General features: G+C 37.1%; 1 protein-coding gene across 1 annotated transcript; it reads left to right on the forward strand.

The window, feature by feature from the left end:
• Positions 1-3404: 3404 nt before the first annotated feature.
• Positions 3405-22041, forward strand: LRIF1 (ligand dependent nuclear receptor interacting factor 1). The gene is made up of 4 exons (XM_052637328.1): positions 3405-3693; positions 17530-19039; positions 20199-20471; positions 21357-22041. Exons 1-4 carry the CDS (start codon positions 3626-3628, stop codon positions 21795-21797), a joined length of 2292 nt encoding a protein of 763 aa, XP_052493288.1. The 5' UTR covers positions 3405-3625; the 3' UTR covers positions 21798-22041.
• Positions 22042-23785: the final 1744 nt, after the last annotated feature.

The following is a 23785-nucleotide window of genomic DNA, read 5'->3' on the forward strand; positions in this document are numbered from 1 at the left end:
TGATTTCTGTCCGTTGTTGCTAAATTTGTCACTCTTTTAGCTAGCAATATCTTTATCTTAATATGCTCTTGTTTCTCTTTGATGTCTCATTCCTTTATCCATGCTGTTGTATTATTCTCTGTGCATCAGTTTCTCCACCGAATGTACTATTTTTCACTAGCTGTTAAGAGTAAACAAATTAATATTTATAAAAAGTACTTAGGGTAGTGCTTGGCATGTAATATGTAGGTGTTTGGATAAAAATGGCTAGAGGTGGTCATTGAAACCAGAAGCATGTTTACAGTCACTTTAGGAGACAGGATAGTTAGAGAAAATAAAAGGATCAATGATCAAATTTGAGGAAATCTGCTTAATGGCCATGTAAGGGATAAAACTTCAAAAGAGACTGAAAATGAGTACATAAAAAAGTAGGAGGGAATCCAAGAAAATACATTACCAATGGTGCCAAGTAGAAGGATTAATGTGCTGCTGAATAACTAAGATCATGGCATCCAGTCCTATCACTACATGGGAAATAGATGGGGAAACAGTGGAAACAGTGTCAGACTTTCTTTTGGGGGGCTCCAAAATCACTGCAGATGGTGAGTGCAGCCATGAAATTAAAAGACACTTACTCCTTGGAAGGAAATTTATGACCAACCTAGATAGCATATTCAAAAGCAGAGACATTACTTTGCCAACAAAGGTCCATCTAGTCAAGGCTATGGTTTTTCCAGTGGTCATGTATGGATGTGAGAGTTGGACTATGAAGAAAGCTGAGCACCGAAGAATTGATGCTTTTGAACTGTAGTGTTGGAGAAGGCTCTTGAAAGTCCCTTGGACTGCAAGGAGATCCAACCAGTCCATCCTAAAGATCAGTCCTGGGTGTTCTTTGGAATGACTGATGCTGAAGCTGAAACTCCAATACTTTGACCACCTCATGTGAATAGTTGATTCATTGGAAAAGAGTCTGATGCTGGGAGAGATTGGGGGCAGGAGAAGAAGGGGACGACAGAGGATGAGATGGCTGGATGGCATCACTAACTCAATGGACATGAGTTTGGGTGAACTCTGGGAGTTGGTGATGGACAGGGAGGCCTGGCGTGCTGCAATTCATGGGGTCGCAAAGAGTCGGACACGACTGAGCGACTGAACTGAACTGAATAAAGATATAAGTAAACGTGATAAACAGCATCTACTGAAATAGCTGAATGAGTGGTTTAATGAGTACATTTGACACTCTGATGCATTTCCCAGAACTTCTTTGGGAAATGAAAGTTTTATTCTGCTCACATTCCAACTGGGAACGTTGCCAGCAGATATGCTTTAGCTTTGCCTCAGCTATGCCTCCTTGAGTAATTGCCTTGGCTAAAGAGATCCTCCTCACCTAAGCTCATGCACCCTTCCCTGGCAAAGCCTGAATCCCACTTGGGAAGGCTTCAAAAGTTCATCTTAATTTTAGAGCTCTATGTGGGATTCTCTAAGGCCTTTGTTAAGACTGGGCATCACAACCTAATTTCTCCCTTTGCCCAACTTTGCTCCCTTTTCTTCCTTTCTAGGCTTCCCTGGTGACTCAATGATAAGGAATCTGCTAGCCAGTGCAGGAGACTTGGGTTTGCAGGTAGGGAAGAGCGTCTAGAGAAGGAAATGGGAACCCACTAAAGCATTCCTGCCTGGGAAATCCCATGGACAGAGGAGACAGGTTGGGCTACAGTTCATGGGGTCACAAAGAATCCAACAGGACTTACAGCTAAACAACATGCCTTCCTTCCACAGACACTGATCCCTAATAAACGTCCTGCCCACCAAAGTCTATCTGAAGAGTCTGCCTCCCAGGGAACCCAATCTGTGACAATGAGCTTCATTTATGAGAAGTGCTGATGGATATGAGAAGTTAAGAAACGCAAAAGTTAAGAAATGAGTGGTGAGAAAAATGAAACAAGCCAAGAATGAGCAACTCACTTAAGTAATTTTGCTTTCACAGACAGGAAGTGAAGTCACTCAGTCGTGTCCGACTCTTTGCGACCCCATGGGATGTAGCCTATCAGGCTCCTCAGTCCATGGGATTTTCCAGGCAAGAGTGCTGGAGTGGATTGCCATTTCCTTCTCCAGGGGCCCTTCCCAACCCAGAAATTGAACCCAGGTCTCCCGCATTGCGGACAGACGCTTTACCGTCTGAGCCACCAGGGAAGTCTCACAGACAGGAGGAAGATAAAGATCAAAACCAAGATAGTAAAAAGGGCTCAACTCTCTGCCTCCTCTTTAGTATGGGACTATTTGGCTGAAAGATAAATACCACTCACACACACAGGATTCGATATCGCCAAAATTAATCTTTACCAAAGAGTGAATAGTAGTTTAAAAGTATTACTCTATGATAATCGAGACGTCAACATCTTTCATCATTTCATTAACGAGTTAGGAGAATGACTAACTAGCATTTCTAAAAGACCAAAATAAACCTTTAACTTAGCTACCATACATCAGTCTCCTAAATTTGAACAGTATGAGCCTGTTTACATCTTTACTGCTGGTAGCTAATAAAACTAGATCTTTTAAACCACTCCTCCCACAACTTCCTCCTAGTCCCAGCTGAAGCCAAAGACTCAACCCGTTTCTCAGATAAGAGACTTAACAACAGTAATCAAGAGACTTCTGCCAAGTATTTCTCTGGAGATTCAGGTAAACATGCCAAAAAGTAACTCAATACAAGAAACGAAACTTTTAGGGAATGAAGAAACTATATGACAGTGTTATTTCCAGCGACTATTAAGGGGTGGAGGGAGAGCGTATATTAAGTCTCGAGGCAAACCTTTAAGTAAGAGAATAAAACCCGAGAAACCCTCAGGAAGTAGCAATAAAACAGACGCTTGCCACAGGCAGGTGTCTTAAAATTTTCTCACTCCGTAAGTTCATATGACTCCGAAAGAGCCCTCCAATGTCTTTTAAAGCACGGGCGGAAAAGAAAACAGACCAGCGGCAAATACAAAGGGAGGAAATTTGCGATTGCCCCGGAAACATTTTATTTTGCGTAGGCATCTGGAGAATTTTCTTTTGCGATTCGTTCCTTGATCCGGAAGAAGAGATGGCAGACAGCACCTTTGATTGGATCGCAGTATAAGGGCGGGGCGCTAGCGAGCCAGTCATCTTGGTGAACGGATGTGACGATACCGGAAGCTGGCGGGCTGAGCTTTGCCAGCTGGCGGCTTTGGTGGGCGGGGTCGGTCGGGCCCTGCTGGCTCGGTTGTTCACGGCTGACCCGGCACCCATAGGGGCGGTGCCATTAAGGCCACGCCTCCAGCGCTGACTCCGGGCGGCTCTGGAGCGAAGTCCCTGGCGCTGAGTGGGTGGAGACTCGAGACCCTTCTCTGAGAGGCTAGGGACGGAACCGCCCCGTCTCTTCTATTCTTCCGGTTTTTGGTGGCTACGCTGCCTCCCTGCGAAGCCTGAGGATACGCCCTCTAGAGAGCCTGCCATCTCTCTCCTTTCAGCTTCGAGCCCCTCTGTGCTCCGGGACAACTCCAGCCCAACATTCTCTCGCTCTCGCTCTCGCTCTCGCTCTCGTTCTCGTTCTCTTCCCTTGGAGGACCTCGGCCCCGACACTGCCCCCTTTCCTGGATGTATTGGCCCCTCCCAACCCTATAAAATGTCCAATAACCCACAGAAGGTCTTCTTGAAACCTACAGAGGAAAAGTCAGGCAACGCCTCGCATTGGTAAGTACCGGTTTCTAATCTCCCTCGACCCGGCGGCCCCTCTCCCGTCTCTTAGCAGGATGTCGAGTCAGCCGTCGTTTCCTGACGTTCTGCAATTCAGACGCCTTTGATCCCTCTGTGTGAGCATTCCAGGGAAAGTGCGCGGCAGTTTGGCGCTTAGAGCTCTTAGCGCACGTCCCCCTTCAGAGTCTGACGCAGTCAGCCTCTGCCCTGGCGCCGCAGGACTCCAGCGTCTGAATTTCATAGGCTGACAGAGTAGATCTCCATGGGAGAGGAAAATCAACATGGCCGGCGCGCCTGTATGACCAAAACCTTCTGGAAGATTCTCGCGCACTCGCAGAAAAACACGCAGCAATGAGAGCGAATTAGCAAATGCAGCACAGGTGGCGCTGGATCGTCAGGGAAAATATCTGTAATGTAAGAGTTTGTGGGAAGGAAAGGTGGTTGTTGTTGTTTTGGTAATTGATAATATAGAAACTGAAAAGTTGTTTTAGAATAAGGGAATCAATTTTTTAAAATTTGTTCAAATGATAGCTTTATTTGAAGATATTAAAAAATGAAAGAGGAATTATCATGTAAAATCCTTTGGAACAGCATATTTGAAGAAGGTATAATGAGAATGCCATCTCGAATTGGATGTATATGTAGAAGAACTACATTTGTCAGAGGTAGATTCCTGTACTTCTTAGACACTTGTTTGTAAATTTAGGCAATAGTGTATCACTCTTTTTTTTAAAACATATCATTCAAGATGAAATAAAACGAACAAAATTGTAAGCATTTTAAGTTAAACTATCCATGGTTTGTGAGTATATAATAAGTGGTGAGAAAAAAGGTTGAGTCCTTGTAGAAGAAAATGTGAAGAAGAAATCATAGAAATGGAGATGTAAAAATCATGGACGAGCATTTATGTTTGAAGAAAACCAGTATCACTACGTTTAATCCTTGATTTGCTAGTTACTATTTGTGAGGCCGTGACTTGGTTTCCAGTCTGTAAGTAAGAACACCCAGAGGTATTTTAAGGATTAAAAGAATGAATATACTAAAATACTTGGTGCAGTAAAAATAGAAAAGCGTTGTTTAAATGTTAGCTATTATAATTTTCAGGATACGATTTTACTTCTGTAAAGATTTTAGCCCAGGAAGTAGGTAGTTATGAGTAGATATGAAACCTAATTGTGATAAACACTTTAAAAAAGCATGCTTGATAATCTAAAATGAAATGGTCATCAAAAGTGATTAGCTAAAACTACACTGAAAACTGCCAAGAAAGAGCCATTGTATTTCGGGTCAGAACAAGAGCCAGCTTTTGTGCATGTACGTTTTTTGTTGGTTTATTTTTGGTGGAAGTTGAGAGGAAAGTCAGAGATAGTGCCTTGTATGGATACGCAAAAATGGAACTAGTCTTTAATGGTTGCTGATTTCTTCTATCTTGTTTCAATACCTGTATATTTGATAACGTTTGATTTATCCTAGTTTAATACAATTTGTTTTAGGGTTTCATTCTTTTTAAATACCAGAAATTAGAGTAAGAACCTTACTTTTTGTTTATTGTGTACTTTATTATCCTGTTTCTACTTTTGGCTATATTTTAAAACATTGCAAATCGAATTATGTTTTCTACATTTATCAGTTATTTGGAGTTAATTAACTCACTGGTTTATGCGTTATTTTTATCATCTTTGAATGCATTTTTCTTCAAATCCTTGAGGTTTTAAATCACGTATTTGGGACATTTGCCAGATGCCTTTCTGAAGCTCTTTGACATTTATTTTGGTTACTGTTTGCATATTTGATTCTGTTGTTTTATAATTAATCTGCAGGACATTCAAAGATACTTTTGTAAATACGTGGATTAATGTCAGCTCTTTAGTTTTTTGGAAGCTTCATGGTCTTACATATCTGATAATCTTTTTATTGTAAAAAATCATTTTTTATAAGCTTAAAATGATTATATGATTTTCTTATTTTCTATGGATACTTGGATTTTTCTTGAGTTACCTCTTCCCTGCTGTAACAGCTTTCGGTAATGTGATACAGAATGTTGATTGCTTTAAAAGTGTCTCTTTAATTCATCAGGGTATAAAATGTAAAACCCAAATTTAATCTTATAGTACAAAGGAGAAAGCTGGAAGATATCTGTGATAGTAGGCATTAAGTTTATTTAGATTTGGACTGTATATGTAAAGAGCAAAGCTGGAGTCAGAATGGTACAGTTGAGGTACAAAGACCTTGGTAGAGTTGGAGAAAGAAGATAGTTACAGAGACCTAGATTCATGTTCTAGTTCATCACTTAGTATAGTTAAAACATTTGGTTAAAAGCTGTTCACTGAGTGCCTATTGTGTGACAGACTGTACTAAATGGAGAGACTGATTAAAGAATAGGCTATGGACCATGCCCATGAAAAACATTAACATCTAGGGGGAATTATAACATAATACACTTGTTAATAATAATATGTACAGGATGATCCTGTGAGGGCATAGAGAAAGGAAATTGTGGGAAAGGTTTCTGGAGTGGCCAAGTTGGGGAATATTAAGTATTAGCTGTCCAATTAAAAGATGAATGCCTATACCCAGGCAGAGGAAATTGATTTTTTTTAAAAACGCAGTATGATGTATTACTAGTAATTGATATTTATTGTTTGAGTCTGTACTACAAGCAGGATAACTAGATAGCTCATAAGGATTTGCTAAAGAGATTAGACTTCTCTCCATTGGAGACCCTTCTGAGGATTTTAAGAAAGGAACTGTTACAGTCACATGTCATTTTAGGTAACTGATGACAGTGTGGATTTGAGGTGCTGAGTCAGACGAATAAAGATTGTATTTCAGTTGTCCTTTCAGAGATTCTGAAAGCCTGTGCTAGAATGTAGAGCAAGGGTTGGCTTCGAAGAAATACAGAGGGGCAAATGGGCAGATCTTGTCAGTGAATTGGTATGAAGAAAAGTGGGTCAATTATGATGCCAGTTTTCTGGGCAGATACTGGCAAATTAATTGAGATTAGGAATACACCAAGAAAGCAATCAGTGAGATATTTGAATCTGAAATTCAGGTAGAATCAAAGCTGGAAATTTGAGAGTCAGAGTTCACAAAGAGACTTGTGAGTCATCAGCTTAGAAGAATTATAATAAAAGCCTGTGATAATATATCCCACAATAATAAGAGTTAGGATGCCATGTGATTGGCAGTTGGCTTCTTTCCGCCTTTGACCCTTTGTTCTTAAATAGGGAACTAAATGGGTGTCCTCAGCAGGGGACTTGGTTTGGTTATAAAATGTTCCGTTGTCAGTTTGATGTGCATGTAGTTTTGTACTGTGTGTTATTATCTTTGTTTATGTGATTTGAGTGTGTGTGTGTTCGAGAGAGGAACATACTATACTGGTTAAATGAAATCTATTTCTCGTTAATACCTCAGTTTATGCATGAATTTTGAGGACTATATTATATTGAGCTATGCTAAAGTAAATACAAAAGAGTGAATGGGATTGCCCAAGAAAGCATGTTATTCTGAATAAGTTCTTTAATATTACTAAACTTCTATTTTCTCAACTATAAAATGGGAATGGCAGTACCTACCTTGTTGGACTGTTTATTAGGATTAGAGTTAATGACAACTATTTATAACAATATCTGTTATGCATATGATGTCATGTGAAATATATTATCATATGTTACTACATTATGTACTTGTATATATTATGTGTGTGCATAATAGAGAATAATGCAGAGATTGTCATAATAGTCATAGAGAATAAGTTGGAAAAAATCTCTTAGCAGTCGAAAATTTTGTGAAATTATCTACAAAATGTTTATTAACCTACAAAAAATTTTGTAAATAATTTATTTTTGGTTCCACTGGGTCTTTGTTGCTGAGCATGGACTTTCTCTAGTTGCAGTGATCAGGGGATACTCTTGGTCATGGTGCACAGGCTTCCCATTGTGTTGACTTCTCTTGTTGCTGAGCACAGGCTCTAGGCACATCATTTTCAGTAGTTACACCACAGGGGCTCGTTAGATGTGGCTCACGGGCTCTAGAGTATGGACTCAATAGTGGCACGTGGGCTTTAGTTTCCTGTGATGTGGGGAATCTTCCCGGACCAGGGATCAAACCTGCATCCCCTGCATTGTCACGAAGACTCCTATCCACTGTACCATCAGAAAAGTCCTAACCTGCAAAATTTTTATGATTCCGTATCAAATCTGTAAATGCTTCATTCAAAATGAAAAGTCAAAAATGTCAAAAGTTATATAATGTTTATTTAATATCTTTTATTAAAGTTCTCACATTTTCAAAAGATTACCTGATTCATTTACTTTATCTTGAACAGCAATTATAATATTTTAATGGAAGATGATATCTAGCATGTATTGGGAGCTTATCACGATCTCAACCAGTTGTAACAAAACTTACAAATAAAGAGAGATTCAAAGAAATTAAGTAAGTTTACCAAAGTCAATTAATAATTGGGAGAGCTAGGATTAGAAGCCAGTAATCTTCTAATGCATTTCTCTGTTCTCTTTTAAAGTCTTAAACTATAACTTTCCAATGTAATTTCTCAGTTCAAATCCTAATTGATTTAAAGTAATTAGCATGTTGATTATCCTTTGTTTAAGTGGCCTAACCAGAGCATGGGATGCAAAATCTGGCTCTAGTTTTAGTTCTAACTTTAGCTAGAAGAATATAATCTTTATTATGTTAAATGGAATGTCTCTTCTGTATCTGAAAAAAATGTATAGTGATTGAAGAAGTATGAATTTCATCCTGGTTTATCACTTCTTTCCTTAGCATTCTGCATTTCAGTTTAATCTTTGTAACTCATTCCATTTATTATTAGGAAATCATGGATTTTTAAAAAAATTACAGCTTGTAGGATTCAGTTTAGCTAATATTGTTAACAGTGTGCCAGTTGCTCTATTAGGTATAGAGAACATAGATATGAATAGGTCTCTGGCAGATCATATAACTCTCTACTGATATACTGACATAGAAGAGACTGTATTTTCCATCCGTTTTTTGAGGGGAAGTGAAAAAGAGGGGAAAACTCTGGATTCGATTTTAAAAGTGTTTGTATAGTATAAATATTTCTTATAAAACGAATGTAAGGGTCATATAATAAAGTATGTGAATGACCTGTTGGAAGCCTGTGTGATTTGCTTAACTACTGTGCTAATTAAAATGTGTTTACGTGTGTGCTAAGTCACTTCAGTGACATCGGACTCTTTGTGACCCTATGGGCTATAGTTGGCCAGATTTTTCTGTCCATGGGATTCACCAGGCAAAAATACTGGAATGGGTTGCCATTTCCTCCTCCAGGGGGTCTTCCTGACCCAGGGATCAAACCTGCAACTCTTACATCTTCTGCATTGGCAGGCAGGTTGTTTACCACTAGTGCCATCTGGGAAGCCCTTAAAAGTCTATGTGTTAGTTGCTCAGTCATGTCCCACTCTTTGGGACCCCTTGGACTGTAGCCTGCCAGGCTCCTCTATCCATGGAATTCTCCAGGCAAGAATACTGGAGTGGGTTGCCATTTCCTTCTCCAGCGGATTTTCCTGACACAGGGATGAAACCCAGGTCTTCTACATAGCAGGCAGATTCCATAGCATCAGAGCCACCAGGGAGGTCCAAAATGTGTTTTCCACTATGCAAATAATTAATTATAAAAGCATGGATTCTGTTCTGTTGAAACTTCTAAACTGTTAGTCAGATATTACTGACAGATGAAATACATTAACTAAACAATACAGGTATTGAGGCATTTTAATATGTTTGAAATATTTCAAAGAGTTGTGTTATTTTTTATATAATTTTGTTAGGGCCTTCTGTGCTAGTTATTGGCAGAACAATTACAAAATAAATGATATAGTCTGTGACCATAAGGAGTTTCAGCTTTACTGAGGAAGACTTAGGTCATTTTTAAAAATTACCTAATAGGTTAAAGACAATACAGAAGGCATTATATAACTCCCAGCATTAATGGCAACAACAAGAGTGCTTTAGGGATTCCAAGTTGGGAGCAATTAATGTGAGTTTGAGTGTCTAGGAGATAGTTCATAGAGAAAATGGATTGGTCCTCAATTTATAACTGTTTTAAATTGTTAGATACGAAAAAAAAACTTTAATAGAGTAAATATTGTACATGGGACAATCCAGAATAGTAAAGACCTTTATGATAAGACCAGAGATTTTATGTTGAGGTGTTATAGGAGATTTGTTGGGACTAGGTTGTAGATGATTTTAACATTAAACTGAATTGGCAGTCATGAATTATTGAAACTTTGAGCAAGAAGGTAACAGGATGAAAACAGTGATTTAGTCTGCCAGAGATACATGATAATAATGGCTTCAGTCAAGCAATCTAGTTTAAAAGTCAAAGCCAAAAAATATAGGAAAGAGATAATGAGGACAGGACACAAGGTGATACAGGTCTGATCTAGGAAGTAGAAGTAGCAAAGACGAGAGAGAATACGACAAAGATGTTAGAAAAAGGGGAAAAATATGGACTTGGTGATCCATTCAGCATACGTTTATTGTATGTTTATCCTTTGTAGGTATCTAGGTATCTATACAAGGTATTCTTAGTGAATTAAAGGTGAATAAGGAGAGTGGTAAAGATAGAGCTGACTAGGTATTTTAAGACCTAAGTGACTTGGAAAATAGTATGCTGACACATGACTGGATGATAAGAAAGTATTAGTTTTCAATACAGAGTAATTTTAACTTTAATGGTTTTAAAAGTGAAAATATTTGGTCAGACAGTACAAATATGGCATTGAGATAAATATTAAGGAATAGGAATAAATAGAGATAAATAATAGAGTCATTATTGCAAAGGAGATAATTCAAGATAATAGATGAAGCTTTGAACTGTTACCTTGATGCAGTCTTTATGGAAGAATGCCTTTAAAAAGTTGTTTTTTTTTTTTAATTGAAGTATGGTTGATTTACAAAGGAATGTCTTGAAAGAAAAATAGTCAAGAACTGTACTTTCAGGAGTAGTCATAATTGGATGCTTAAAATGCAGAAAATTAATACGAAATAGAACAGTAAGAAAGACAAAAGAAATACTGTACACAATGGAAACGGTGTTAGGAAGAAGTTCCAGATAGGGAGATAATTAGCTACCAATGTTAGCTTCAGCAGAGAGCACCTAGGAAATGAAGACAGAGAGTAAGCCAGATTTAAATGTGAGGACATACTTGATAATCTTTGAAAATAAGGTGTAGTAGAATATGGGGGAAAAAAATAGATTGCAGAAGACAGTGAGCTTCAAGTCAACTTTCTAGCGTATCAGCAACAGAAAGTTGGTAGATGGTTTTAACTGTGGTTCATTAACAAATGTACCAACTTCCTGTCACTGAATGTAAGCACCCACATCCTAATCATCTCTCTAATCCAAATGACTTCAGCATCTATATGAGTAATCTCTTTTGTCACCTGGTCTTTCAGTTCATAGATCTTTTTCTTCAATGTTTTCTCCATTCTATCACCATCAAGCCACTTCTGTAGTTGTTGTTATCAGATGAAATTGCTGCATTTACAGAATTCTTGGTTTTAGGCATCCTGCTTTCCAAACACCAGTTCCTGTGTTTTAGCTTAGTTGTTTTAAGTACTCCCACGCTGACTTTTTTATCTGGACCTTCAGTCCATTCCCTTTATTTTGTCCCTATGAAAGTGAAAATGTTAGTTGCTCAGTGACGTCCGACTCTTTGCAACATCATGGACTGCTGCCTGCCAGGCTCCTCTGTCTGGGGAGTTCTCCAGGCAAGAATACTGGAGTGGGTATCCATTACCTTCTCTAGGTCTTCTCATCCAGGGATCAAACCCGGCTTTCTTGCATTGTAGGCAGATTCTTGACTGTCTGAGCCACCAGGGAAGCACCTTTCTCCCTAGATGTTAGCCTTTTATCTTCTCATTTTCATCCCATCCTGAAGAGATTCTACATTTCATTATTTGAAAAAAATTTTCAATACCCTGAAATTCATTTGCTCCTCTTTGATTTTTGTTACACCCTTCTGAAGCCACTGCAACCTTGGATGAACTTAGTGATAACACTTTCTCTTTGGCTATACCTGGTAAAACAAGGAGACTAACCAGTACAGTTGCTATCACTGTAAATTAATGATTGTTACCTATCTTTCTGGGCCATTTACAGTGTCTGATGATGCTGATATTTTCTAAAGTCAGCTTATTCTTGCTAAAAGACTGTTTTTGCATCTTTTTTATTTTTTTTCCCTAGCGAAGTTTTTCTCATATTGTATTTGTGTGTGTGTGTGTTTTTTTTTTTAACTTTGCAATATTATATTGGTTTTGCCATACATTAACATGAATCTGCCACGGGTGTACATGTGTTTCCCATCCTGCAACCCCCTCATACCTCCCTCCCCATACCATCCCTCTAGGTCATCCCAGTGCACCATCCCCAAGCATCTAGTATCATGCATCGAACCTGGACTGGCAATTCGTTTCACATGATATTATGTATGTTTCAGTGCCATTCTCCCAAATCATCCCACCCCTCACCCTCTCCCACAGAGTCCAAAAGACTGTTCTGTACATCTGTGTCTCTTTTGCTGTGTTGCACACAGGGTTATCGGTACCATCTTTCTAAATTCCACATACATGCGTTAGTATACTGTATTGGTGTTTTTCTTTCTGGCTTACTTCACTTTGTATAATAGGTTCCAGTTTCATCCACCTCATTAGAACTGATTCAAATGTATTCTTTTTAATGGCTGAGTAATACTCCATTGTGTATATGTACCACAGCTTTCTTATCCATTCGTCTGCTCATGGACATCTAGGTTGCTTCCGTGACCTGCTGCTGCTAAGTCACTTCAGTCGTGTCTGACTCTGTGCGACCCCATAGATGGCAGCCCACCAGGCTTCTCTGTCCCTGGGATTCTCCAGGCAAGAATATTGGAGTGGGTTGCCATTTCCTCCTCCAATGCATGAAAGTGAAAAGTGAAAGTGAAGTCTCTCAGTCATGTCAGACTCTTCGCGACCCCATGGACTGCAGCCTACCAGGCTCCTCCGTCCATGGGATTTTCCAGACAAGAGTACTGGAGTGGGTTGCCGTTGCCTTCTCCATGCTTCCATGACCTGGCTATTACAAACAGTGCTGCGATGAACATTGGGGTACACGTCTCTTTCAATTCTGGTTTTCTTGGTGTGTATGCCCAGCAGTGGAATTGCTGGGTCGTAAGGCAGTTCTATTTCCAGTTTTTTAAGGAAGCTCCACACTGTTCTCCATAGTGGCTGTACTAGTTTGCATTCCCACCAACAGTGTAAGAGGATTCCCTTTTCTCCACACCCTCTCCAGCATTTATTGTTTGTAGACTTTCTGATAGCAGCCATTCTGACAGGCATGAAATGGTACCTCATTGTGGTTTTGATTTGCATTTCTCTAATAATGAGTGATGTTGAGCATCTTTTCATGTGTTTGTTAGCCATCTGTATGTCTTCTTTGGAGAAATGTCTGTTTAGTTCTTTGGCCCATTTTTGATTGGGTCGTTTATTTTTCTGTAATTGAGGTTCGGGTGTTGCTTGTATATTTTTGAGGTTAGTTCTTTGTCAGTTGCTTCATTTGCTATTATTTTCTCCCATTCTGAAGGTTGTCTTTTCGCCTTGGAGTTTTCTTTGTTGTGCAGAAACTTTTAATTTTAATTAGGTCCCATTTTTTTAGTTTTGCTTTTATTTCCAATATTCTGGGAGGTGGGTCATAGAGGATCCTGCTGTGACTTATGTCAGAGAGTGTTTTGCCTATGTTCTCCTCTAGGAGTTTAATAGTTTCTGGTCTTAACGTTTAGATCTTTAATCCATTTTGAGTTTATTTTTGTAAATGGTGTTAGAAAGTGTTCTGCTACTGCTAAGTTGCTGCTAAGTCACTTCAGTCGTGTCCGACTCTGTGCGACCTCATAGACGGCAGCCCACCAGGCTCCGCCATCCCTGGGATTCTCCAGGCAAGAACACTGGGGTGGGTTGCCATCTCCTTCTCCAGTGCATGAAAGTGAAAAGTGAAACTGACAGTGAAGTTGCGACCCCATGGACTGCAGCCCACCAGGCTCCTCTGTCAATGATATTTTCCAGGCAAGAGTACTGGAGTGGGGTGCCATTGTAGTTTCATTCTTTTACAAATGGTTGACCAGTTTTCCCAGCACCACTTGTTAAAAAGATTGTCTTTTCTCCGTTGTATATTCTTGCCTCCTTTGTCAAAGATCAGGTGTCCATAGGTGTGTGGATTTACCTCTGGGGTTTCTATTTTGTTCCATTGATCTATATTTCTGTCTTTGTGCCAGTACCATACTGTCTTGATGACTGTGGCTTTGTAGTAGAGCCTAAAGTCAGGTAGGTTGATTCCTCCAGTTCCATTCTTCTTTCTCAAGATTGCTTTGGCTATTTGAGATTTTTTGTGTTTTCGATTTCTTTAAATCTCTCCCTATTTTTGCTCTTCTTAACAAATGATGTTACTTCCTTATTTCACAGTGAAAATAAAAGTCACTAGATCAGAATTACCTCAACCTTGTAATGCCAAAGCTTTAAACTTACCTCCAAATGTACCTATCCTCTTTTCCAATGAAAAGAGACACTTCCCCAGGTCTCTTTAAGGTTTAGTCTCTTCACCTGACTTGTGGTCTCAATTTCCTACCTCCTTTTTCAAACTTTACATTATTAATTATCCCTCTTTCTCCTTTATTTCCAGTCTCTTCCTTTTGGTGACTCACATGAATACTCATGCTCAAATTCAGAGATCCTCAGCTTCCGGATCTAATGCCTGATGGTCTGAGGTGGAGCTGATGTAATAACTGATGTAATAATAATAGAAATAAAATGCATGATAAATGTAATGTGATTGAATCATCCTGAAATCATCCCCCCACCCTGGTTCATGGAAAAGTTGTCTTCCATGAAGCTAGTCCCTGGTGCCAAAAAGAACAGGGACTGCTGCTCTAGTTTACCTAACATTAAAAAAAAAAAAAAAAAAATTCTCCTCTTTGACCTCATTTAGTTTCCAGCTACTTGCCAGTTTTTCTCTTTACCTTTACATCCAAAGTTCATAAAAGTGTTATCTATCCTTGTTGTTTTCATATTCTTTCTTCATATTCACTCCTACCAACTTCTTCCCACACAAAACTGCCCTTTAATGCTATCAGTGATCCTTATGCCAGTAGTTTTTGTATACATTTGTAATCTGCCTTTGATTTGGTCTCTCAGAAACTTTCAGTGGGATTACCCAGTTTTCTTGAAACTCTTTCTTCCTTTGTCTTCAATTTCCTCAGAATCTCTTGGTTTCCTTTTTACCACTCAGAGAAAGTGGGAAGTTGATGAAACATTTTAAGTAGGGAAGGGCCAGCCAGCTTTAAGAGTGCTAAGTAATTTGAAGAGAAGACGATAGACTGAAGAAAAGATCGGTTGTTAAGCTACTATAACAGACCAAGCCAGAGAGACTGGAGTGGAAATAATTGATTTGGAAACAGTTGACTAGATCAAGAGAAATTTAGGAAATAATAGCAATAGGATTTTGCGATAGGTTGGATACATATGGTTAGAAAGCTGGAATTACTTACTTAGATTTAGGTATCTAAGATAGTTGGGATACCATTTACTGAAGGAAGAACACTGGAAAAGACTGTTTAGTTTTAGGTGCATTTGCGATTGTGAATGGAAATGTCAAGAGGGAAGTTGGACATACAAATCTGACTCAAAAGAGCTAAGATATAAACATTTGAATTGTTGGTATATAAATGGTAATTTGTCATGTATATAAAATAAATCATGTGGGGCAAAGCTTATTGAGTAGGAAGAGTTCACTTTAAACTTTGTTGATTTCCAACATTTTAAGGCTGATTCAAGGATGGAGTTGGCAAAGAAAACTCAGGAACCACTACAAAGATAGAAGAATATGGTATCTAGGAAGCCTTAGGAAGAAAATGTTTTAAGAAAGGAGTAAGCATGTTTGTTGTCATACAAATAGATCATTATCTCAATGATAATTGCCTATTTACATATTCATGAACTCAACAGTTTAAGTTCTTTTAGGGATTGTGGGTTAAACTACATTGGAAGCTAGCAAACATTTTCTATGAAGGGCTAGATAGTAAATACTCAGGCTATATAGGCCATATAATCTCTGCTGCAACTACTGAACTCTTGTTGTAGCATGAGAACAGCCATGTACAGTACATAAAAAGTAGGGGTGACTGTACTAATAAAACTATGGATCAGTTCAGTTGAGTTTCTCAGTCGTGTCTGACTCTTTGCAATCCCATGAACCACAGCGCACCAGGCCTCCCTGTCCATCAGTGACTTTGAAATTCATAATTTTTACATATCACAAAATATTTGTGATTTTTAAAAAAAATTTTTTTAAAGCATTCTTAGTTTGTGTACTGCATAGAATTTTTTACTTTGATTTGTATTAATACCTGAGGCTTAAAAAACACGTTTAAGTAGTAAAACATACCTTTACACTACTGAGAATTCTAATTATTATTTCATTATTTTTCATTCTTAATTTTTTTTCATCTGATCTTAGTCATATAAGGCCGTGTTAACTGTGTAGGACATGGACTCTGTACCCATATTGCGAGAATTTAGCATGAGAGACAGTATATAAACTGGTGAAAAAAAAGTTAAGATATGGTAAAAACTTGTGATATATATATTCCATGACAAACATTAATAGATGTAATGTTATTAATTATGAAGGAGGAGCAAGGGTAGTTAAAAGTGGCCAGAGGATGTATCTTCTGGGAAATATCATTTATGTTGAGACTTTAAGTTACATGGGTGGATGAAGAGTAACTAATTAATAACTAATAGCATCTGTGATGACCCTGATTCCCATACTAAGGGTTTAGTATTCCAAGAGCTGAAGGTTGGTTTTAGGTATACAGCTTTAGTTGTCTGCATTTAACTAATCTACAGATAATTGATTATATAATCTGATACTGGTATGTATTTATTTTTTCTTTAAAATCAGACAACCTGTGCTAAGTAATAGCTAATAACTATCAGGATCAAAATAGGCTGTTAAAAAGAAATACTGACTTCCAGTGTATTTGATAGTTTACAGGGAATGATGTCATTCATATTCCATATTCATTGAAAGCCATTCAGCTGAAATGATGTTGCTATTAAAATATGGCTTGACAGTTGAACCTAATATGAGTAATTGCCATACCAAGAGCTATTTAGTACTAAATGTCAAACATACTGAAATCAAAGAAGAATCTGCTTCCTACATGAGTAACTCAGTTTAGTCTCCAGACATGTGATGCATGAAGGTGGTGTCTTAAGAGATGTGTTGAGCAAAATAATAGCTGACAGTAGAACTTGTCATTATCAGTCGGAAGAATACAGAACAGATTAGCTAGGGAAAGAAAAGAGCAAGGGAAATAGAATGACATAAATGGAGGTAAAATGAGAATCATGGTCAGTAATAGTAAAGAAGAAGGACTAGAAGAAAGAATTTAAGGAAAAGAAGAAGGGAGAATACGTGGTTTAAGAAGAGCGTATTCTAGTAGGTGAAATTTTATACAAGATAAAACCTTAGAAAAATCTACTTTTAGTTTTAGGAATAAATGCTAGTATCTCATATGCATTGCCTAATCATATGAGAAGATCTAAATCAAAGCTTGCCATATCTTTGATTATCTCTTCTACTTCAAAATTTTTCCTTTGCAGTATTTCACTTTGAAAACTCAAAGTGTCAAATTACATACTTATATTTTATAAATTTTTACTTTAAAAAATAATATTTACAAATACTTGTTTTTAAATAAAATGTATATACCATGTAGTATGTTGTATTTATTTACTCAATCTTTTTTTAAGTGTTTCAGGCTGCATGTACCAAGTAGTTCAGACGATTGGCTCGGATGGAAAAAACCTCCTGCAATTACTTCCAATTCCTAATTCCTCTGGAAATCTTATGCCACTAGTTCAATCTTCAGTCATGTCTGATGCTTTGAAAGGGAATACAGGAAGTCCAGTTCAAGTTACTTTTCAGACTCAGATTTCCAGCTCTTCCACAAGTGCATCAGTTCAATTGCCCATTTTTCAGCCAGCCAGTTCTTCAAACTATTTTCTTACAAGAACAGTAGATACAGCAGAAAAAGTTAGAGTTACTTCTGTGGGAACTGAAAATTTTACTTCATCAGTTTCTAAAGTTCAGAGTCATGGTGTGAAAATTGATGGACTCACCATGCAAACATTTGCTGTTTCTCCCTCTTCAACACAAAATGATTCATCTTACATTTTAGTAAATACCCAGAGTCTCCCAATGACTGTGAAGTCTCCGGTTTTGCCTTCTGGGCATCATTTACAGATTCCAGCCCATGCTGAAGTGAAATCTGTACCAGCGTCATCATTGCCTCCTTCAGTTCAGCAAAAGATACTTGCAACTGCCACCACAAGTACCTCAGGAACAGTTGAGCCCTCCCAAATACCTACTGTTATTTATGTATCTCCTGTAAATACAGTGAAAAATGTAGTTACCAAGAACTTTCACAACATTTACCCAAAACCTGTTACAGAAATAGCAAAGCCAATGATACTAAACACCACACAGATTCCAATGAATGTTGCTAAAGAGACACAGTTAAAAGGTGGTCAGCATTCTCAAGTTGCTCCAGTGAAATGGATTTTTCAAGAAAATCTACAGCCTTGCACTCCATCTATTGTTCCTGTTAAATCTTCAAATAATGTGGCTTCAAAGATTTTAAAAACTTTTGTAGATAGAAAAAATTTGGGAGATAATGCTGTAAATATGCCACCATTGAGTACCATCAGTCCTAGTGGGACACAATCCAAAAGTATGCCTATTAAAGATAATGCTCTGGTTATGTTTAATGGGAAAGTCTATCTCTTGGCTAAAAAGGGGACAGATGTTTTGCCATCAGTAATTGACAAACAGAATTCAGTTTCTTCTGATATTCCACCAAGAAAAGATGCATCACAGATAGTGAGTTCAAGTCCAGTCACAGAAATATCCAGAGAGGTTGTAAATATTGTTTTGGCTAAAAATAAATCTTCCCAGATGGAGACAAAATCAGTTTCAAATACTCAGCTTGCTTCCATGGCCAATTTAAGGGCAGAGAAGAATAAGAAAGTGGAGAAACCATCTCTTTCTGCCCCAAACCCACATAGTATGAACCAATCTATTAACTACTTAAAGCAGAGTAAGACTTTATTCTCAAAGCCAGTCTTACCAGATGGATTTAGTACAGGACAAAATGCCCCCAGGAAAGGAAATATCATCCAGAGCATAGAGAAAATAAGTTCCTCTGTTGATGCAACAACTGTTACTTCACAACAGTGTGTTTTCAGAGACCAAGAACCAAAGGTAATTTTCCCATGTCAGGGTGTTCTTTTTATCTTATGTATATAGAAAAATTTTCTGTCTTGATTCTTAAAGTTAGTTATCTATGATACCTCTTTTTCCCTCCTCTCCCATCCTCCTTTTCATCATATACATACCATACACACGTGAATGCTTAAGCCAAAGCTTTCATTTGAGGGAAATGTTTGAGAAGTGTAATGAAGCCCAAACAGTATTTTTCTCTTGAATCATTTGGCATGCCAAATCTTCAAAGCAAAATTAAACAAACAAATCACAGAGCAACAAGATTCAGAAGAGTTGGAGAAGGATAATGTGAATTCAAAGCTTTGTAAAATTATGTGTGTAAATATGTATATGCATGCTTATATTTGTACACATAAGTACATGTACCTACATATATTTAAGAGCTTACTTTTAGTATATGAAGAGATTAATGTTACACATAGAGGAGAGCTGAGATTTGTTTGTTTGTTTTGTGGTAGGGAGCTATCTGGCAGTTTTTTAGGTAGATGGTGGAAGTGGTAGGGCTTAACTAATTAACACCTTTCATTCATATGTGGAAAAAATTTATCAACATCTTGATTGTTTTTTTTTAATATACAAGTTTCCTTTTCCTTTTTCTAGCCCTTCTTTCTCATTCAGTTACCCAACATATCCACGTAATTATTTCAGTTCTACTTAAGATATGTGTATGTGTGACCTCTAAATATTTGTACTTAGAGGTCTACTTAATAATCTCAGTATTTTCCCCTTTTGTACAGAATTCACTGAACTCCAGGGATATAAGGAGGTAAATTCTGATTAAGTACGATTGATTAAAGGTATAAGGGTTTTTCAGAAAATGATAATTTCCAACATAATGTCATATAGATTATTTTCAACTTGTTATTAGTCTGTATTCTCATTTCATTTGTTTGAGAATTGACTACCTGTTACTTTCCTAGTACAAGAAAGTAAAATTGTAGGGGAGCATTTTGGTTTTGCCCAGTAAAGTTCAGCTTTTCAAGTGTGGGTGGTAATGTAAGAGTAATGCAATCCAACCATTTAGGACTTTAAAGCATGGCATTTTAAGTAAGATGAGGTAATTACTTAGTTCCTAGTGTGATTAAATAGCTTAAGTAATTGGCAGTATTGTTTGTGTGTTTTCTTTTCCTATTTCCAGATCCAGAATGAGATGGCATCAACATTAGAAAAAGTTACTCAAGAAAGAAATGGCAAGAACAGTTCTCAACGAAGAAGCAATAAGGCGTCATATCTGAAGAGTGATGCTGAACTTAAAAAGATATTTGGTATCACTAAAGATCTGAGAGTGTGCCTTACTCGGATTGCTCAGCAGTTGGGCTCTGGAGAAGGTTTTGATTCCTTTAGCCCTTTGGTGAAGAGTGAAACTTACCAAGAGGCAGAGTTTATAGTGAAGGAGGAAGGGAGAAAACAGGTAATAGATTTTAAAGTATCCTTTGTAAGTACTCCAAAGATACATGAATGTATTAATTTTCTTGATTTTTATTTTTTAGTCTTATGCATTAATATGAATGATAGTTCTTACAAATATTGTCTATATGTATTATACCAAAACATATAAGAAAATAAGATATGCACAGGTAAAAAGATATCCCCAGTTAATTAAAATGTGGTTTAGGGAATTCCTGGCAGTCCAGTTGTTAGGACTGCCATTCACACTGTCGAGGGCCCAATCCCTACTCAGGGAACTAAGATCCCTCAAGCTGCACAGTGTGGCCAAAAAAATTTAAAAAGGAAAATAAATGACAGAAATGTAGGGAAAATATAAGCATGTAGATATTCACTACAGTATTGCTTTTAATATAAGCCTTAAGAGAAATCTACACAATAATGATGAACCAAAAAATCCCTGTAATTTTGTCTACTGTCATTCTACTTATAAATGCTTCCTTATTTTTTAATATTCTGAACTTCAGATCAGAAACCAGTCAACCTTTCCCAGTGATAATCTTTCATACATGCCTACTGTGCAGATGAAAAGAAAAAAATGTTAAATTCTACTTCTTAGGCTCTTCACAAATGATTGTTAGGCTTTTGTGGTAGATCAATATAGCTTCTAATAGTTGACTTAAGCAGGAAAATAGGCAATTTATTTTCAGTGAGTATAATTGGGACATTGCCATTCACTTTGATACCATACAGTGACAAACATTACTTTCTCCCTGTAGTTGTTCTCAGTAGTTTTGTTGAGTTGAATTTAATGGCTAAATATTCGTAATTGGACATATTTTTAAATTCAAGAGCACAATATATATTCAGCAATAATATTTTTCTTTTGATGTCTTACTCAAAATTGCAGCAGGGTATTGATAAGAAAAGAAAAGCAAAAACCACTAAGAAGATGGATCACCCAAAGAAGAGAAGGACCAATAGTGTTAATAACACAACTATAAATGGAGGAACTAATGTCACCAGTTCCCAGCTCATTAGCAGTATTTTACCAGCTTCAGATGTGTCAGACCATAACATCCTCACAAACTGCAACAAAACCAGAGAAGAAAAGAGAACTGAGGTAGAGCACTGTACTCATGGAAACCAAGCAAAAGGCACATTGAGCTCAAGTACAGCTTTTGAACAAAGCCATTCCTTTAATAAAAGTTATACTGAAGATATTTTCCCAATGACACCACCAGAGTTAGAAGAAACCATTAGAGATGAAAAGATAAGAAGACTTAAGCAAGTGCTGAGAGAGAAAGAAGCTGCTCTTGAAGAAATGCGTAAGAAGATGCATCAAAAATAATAAAATGGCTGTTCTTAAAGGCATCAGTGAAATAGCTGTGTTTTTTCATATACTTTTGCATTAAGTTGGACATTCTGAAAGTGTTTTTGAATGTAAAAGTTGTCTTTTCATCAGCTGATTGTAAAATTTTATGTAAGAAATACAGAAAAGGTTAACTCACATTTGACTTTTATGAATAACTCATAGGATATATGAATCTTTGTCTATAGATACCTTTTTTTGGAAGGAAAAATTTTCTATTTTTCTATTACTTCAACTAGAATTCCCTAAGTTTGAATATTTGTTATTGTTTGTATGTTTAGCTAAATTGCTCAGATGTTATTCCAACAATAGTTAATTATTGTGTACTTTTAAAATTATATAATCCAAGATAGGAAATCAGCTCAAAACTTAGCTTTACCAATGGGCTTGTATCTTTATATGTCTCTTTACCCATAAAATGACGATACCTTCTACTCACTGTTGTTGTAAGTTTTTCTTAAATTTCATGAAAGAAAATTATTATAGCAGCATTATTAAAAAATTCAAACATTTTTAAGAGTGAGGGATGTTTGTTTTGTAACTTTTACAAAGTAATTTCACATGATACAAAATGGGTTTTAGAATTCAGGCTATATAATGTATTGTTTGCTTAAAGTAGTATGTTATCTCTAGGCAAATGCTTCCCTTTTTTGAAATATGTAAATATGACTAAGATTGTGTGAAAAGTAAATCTGAACATGGCCACATTTAATACTTTTTAAAATTGTAAAGTGTAGTTTTTCTTAATAGAGCCAGACATTTTAATCTCTGGTTATCTTTGATTTGGAGAGTTTGAGAGTGGCATAGAGATAGGGATTACAGGGAAGGAGGAAAAGGTTATTTTTAAGAAATGATAAAATTCTGGAAGTAAGGTCAAATAAAACCTGGACATTGGCAACAAAATAGAAAGTCAGAAAATACTGAGAGGGAATAAAACAAATGCAAACTGAGTGTCAACTAGATTCTCTGCCCCCTTTTTTTTGGTAACAACTTTATTAAGATAGTTTGCATATTGTAAGTTTCACCCTTTTGAAGTGTACAGTTGTTATTCACAGAGTTGTATAACCTTCAACATGATCTAATTTTAGATCATTTTCATTACCACCTAGAAAACGTCATACTCATCAGCCATCACTCCCCAGACCCTTCTTTCCCCATCCCTTGGCAACCCACCAATAAACTTTCTGTCTCTATAAGTTTGCATAGTTTAGACAGTCATATGCATGGAATGAACCATTCAGTATATTTTCCTTTGTGACTGACTCTTTGAGTTAGTTTAATATTTTCAAGGTTCATCTGTGCTGTCACATGTATTCATACTTCATTTTTTAAATTGCTAATATTCCATTGTATGGATATACCATACTTTGTTTATCCATTCGTTTGTGGACATTTGGGTTGTGTACACTTTGGCTACTAGGATGTTATATTGCTGTGTTTTCCTGAATGTTTGGGTATATGTTTTTGTGTGGACATAATGTTTTTAAGTCTCTTGGATATATACCTAGGAGTGTAATTGCTGGGCCATACCCTAACTTTGAGGAACTGCCAGATTATTCCAGGCAGATTTCCCCCCCCCCCCCCCCACTCCACCATATTAGATTTTGTTAAGGACACCAGCAACTACCATGTTGCTAGATCCAGTGGTCAGTTGTCAGTCTTCTTATCTATCTGTGGGGAGATTAGTTCATGAATTAATTACCTCCTTTAAAAAAAATTTAAGTTTTAAAAAAAGAAGCAGTACATGTCCATTGTGGGAAAATTGCAAATAACAATCCAAAATATTAAAATTTCACTTGCCTATCAAGCTAAAATATTAAATGTTGGAGCTTGGGGATACATAGTTAAAGGCTATCAGTAAATAGATACCATTTGAAGCCATGGGTCTGAATAACTTCACTTAGGGAAACAATAAACAGAGAAGAAGGTGAAATTGTGGGCTCATGTCTTAATACAATTAAAGATTG

This window comes from Budorcas taxicolor, chromosome 3 (genome assembly GCF_023091745.1).
Source record: "Budorcas taxicolor isolate Tak-1 chromosome 3, Takin1.1, whole genome shotgun sequence".
Classification (NCBI taxonomy): domain Eukaryota; kingdom Metazoa; phylum Chordata; class Mammalia; order Artiodactyla; family Bovidae; genus Budorcas; species Budorcas taxicolor.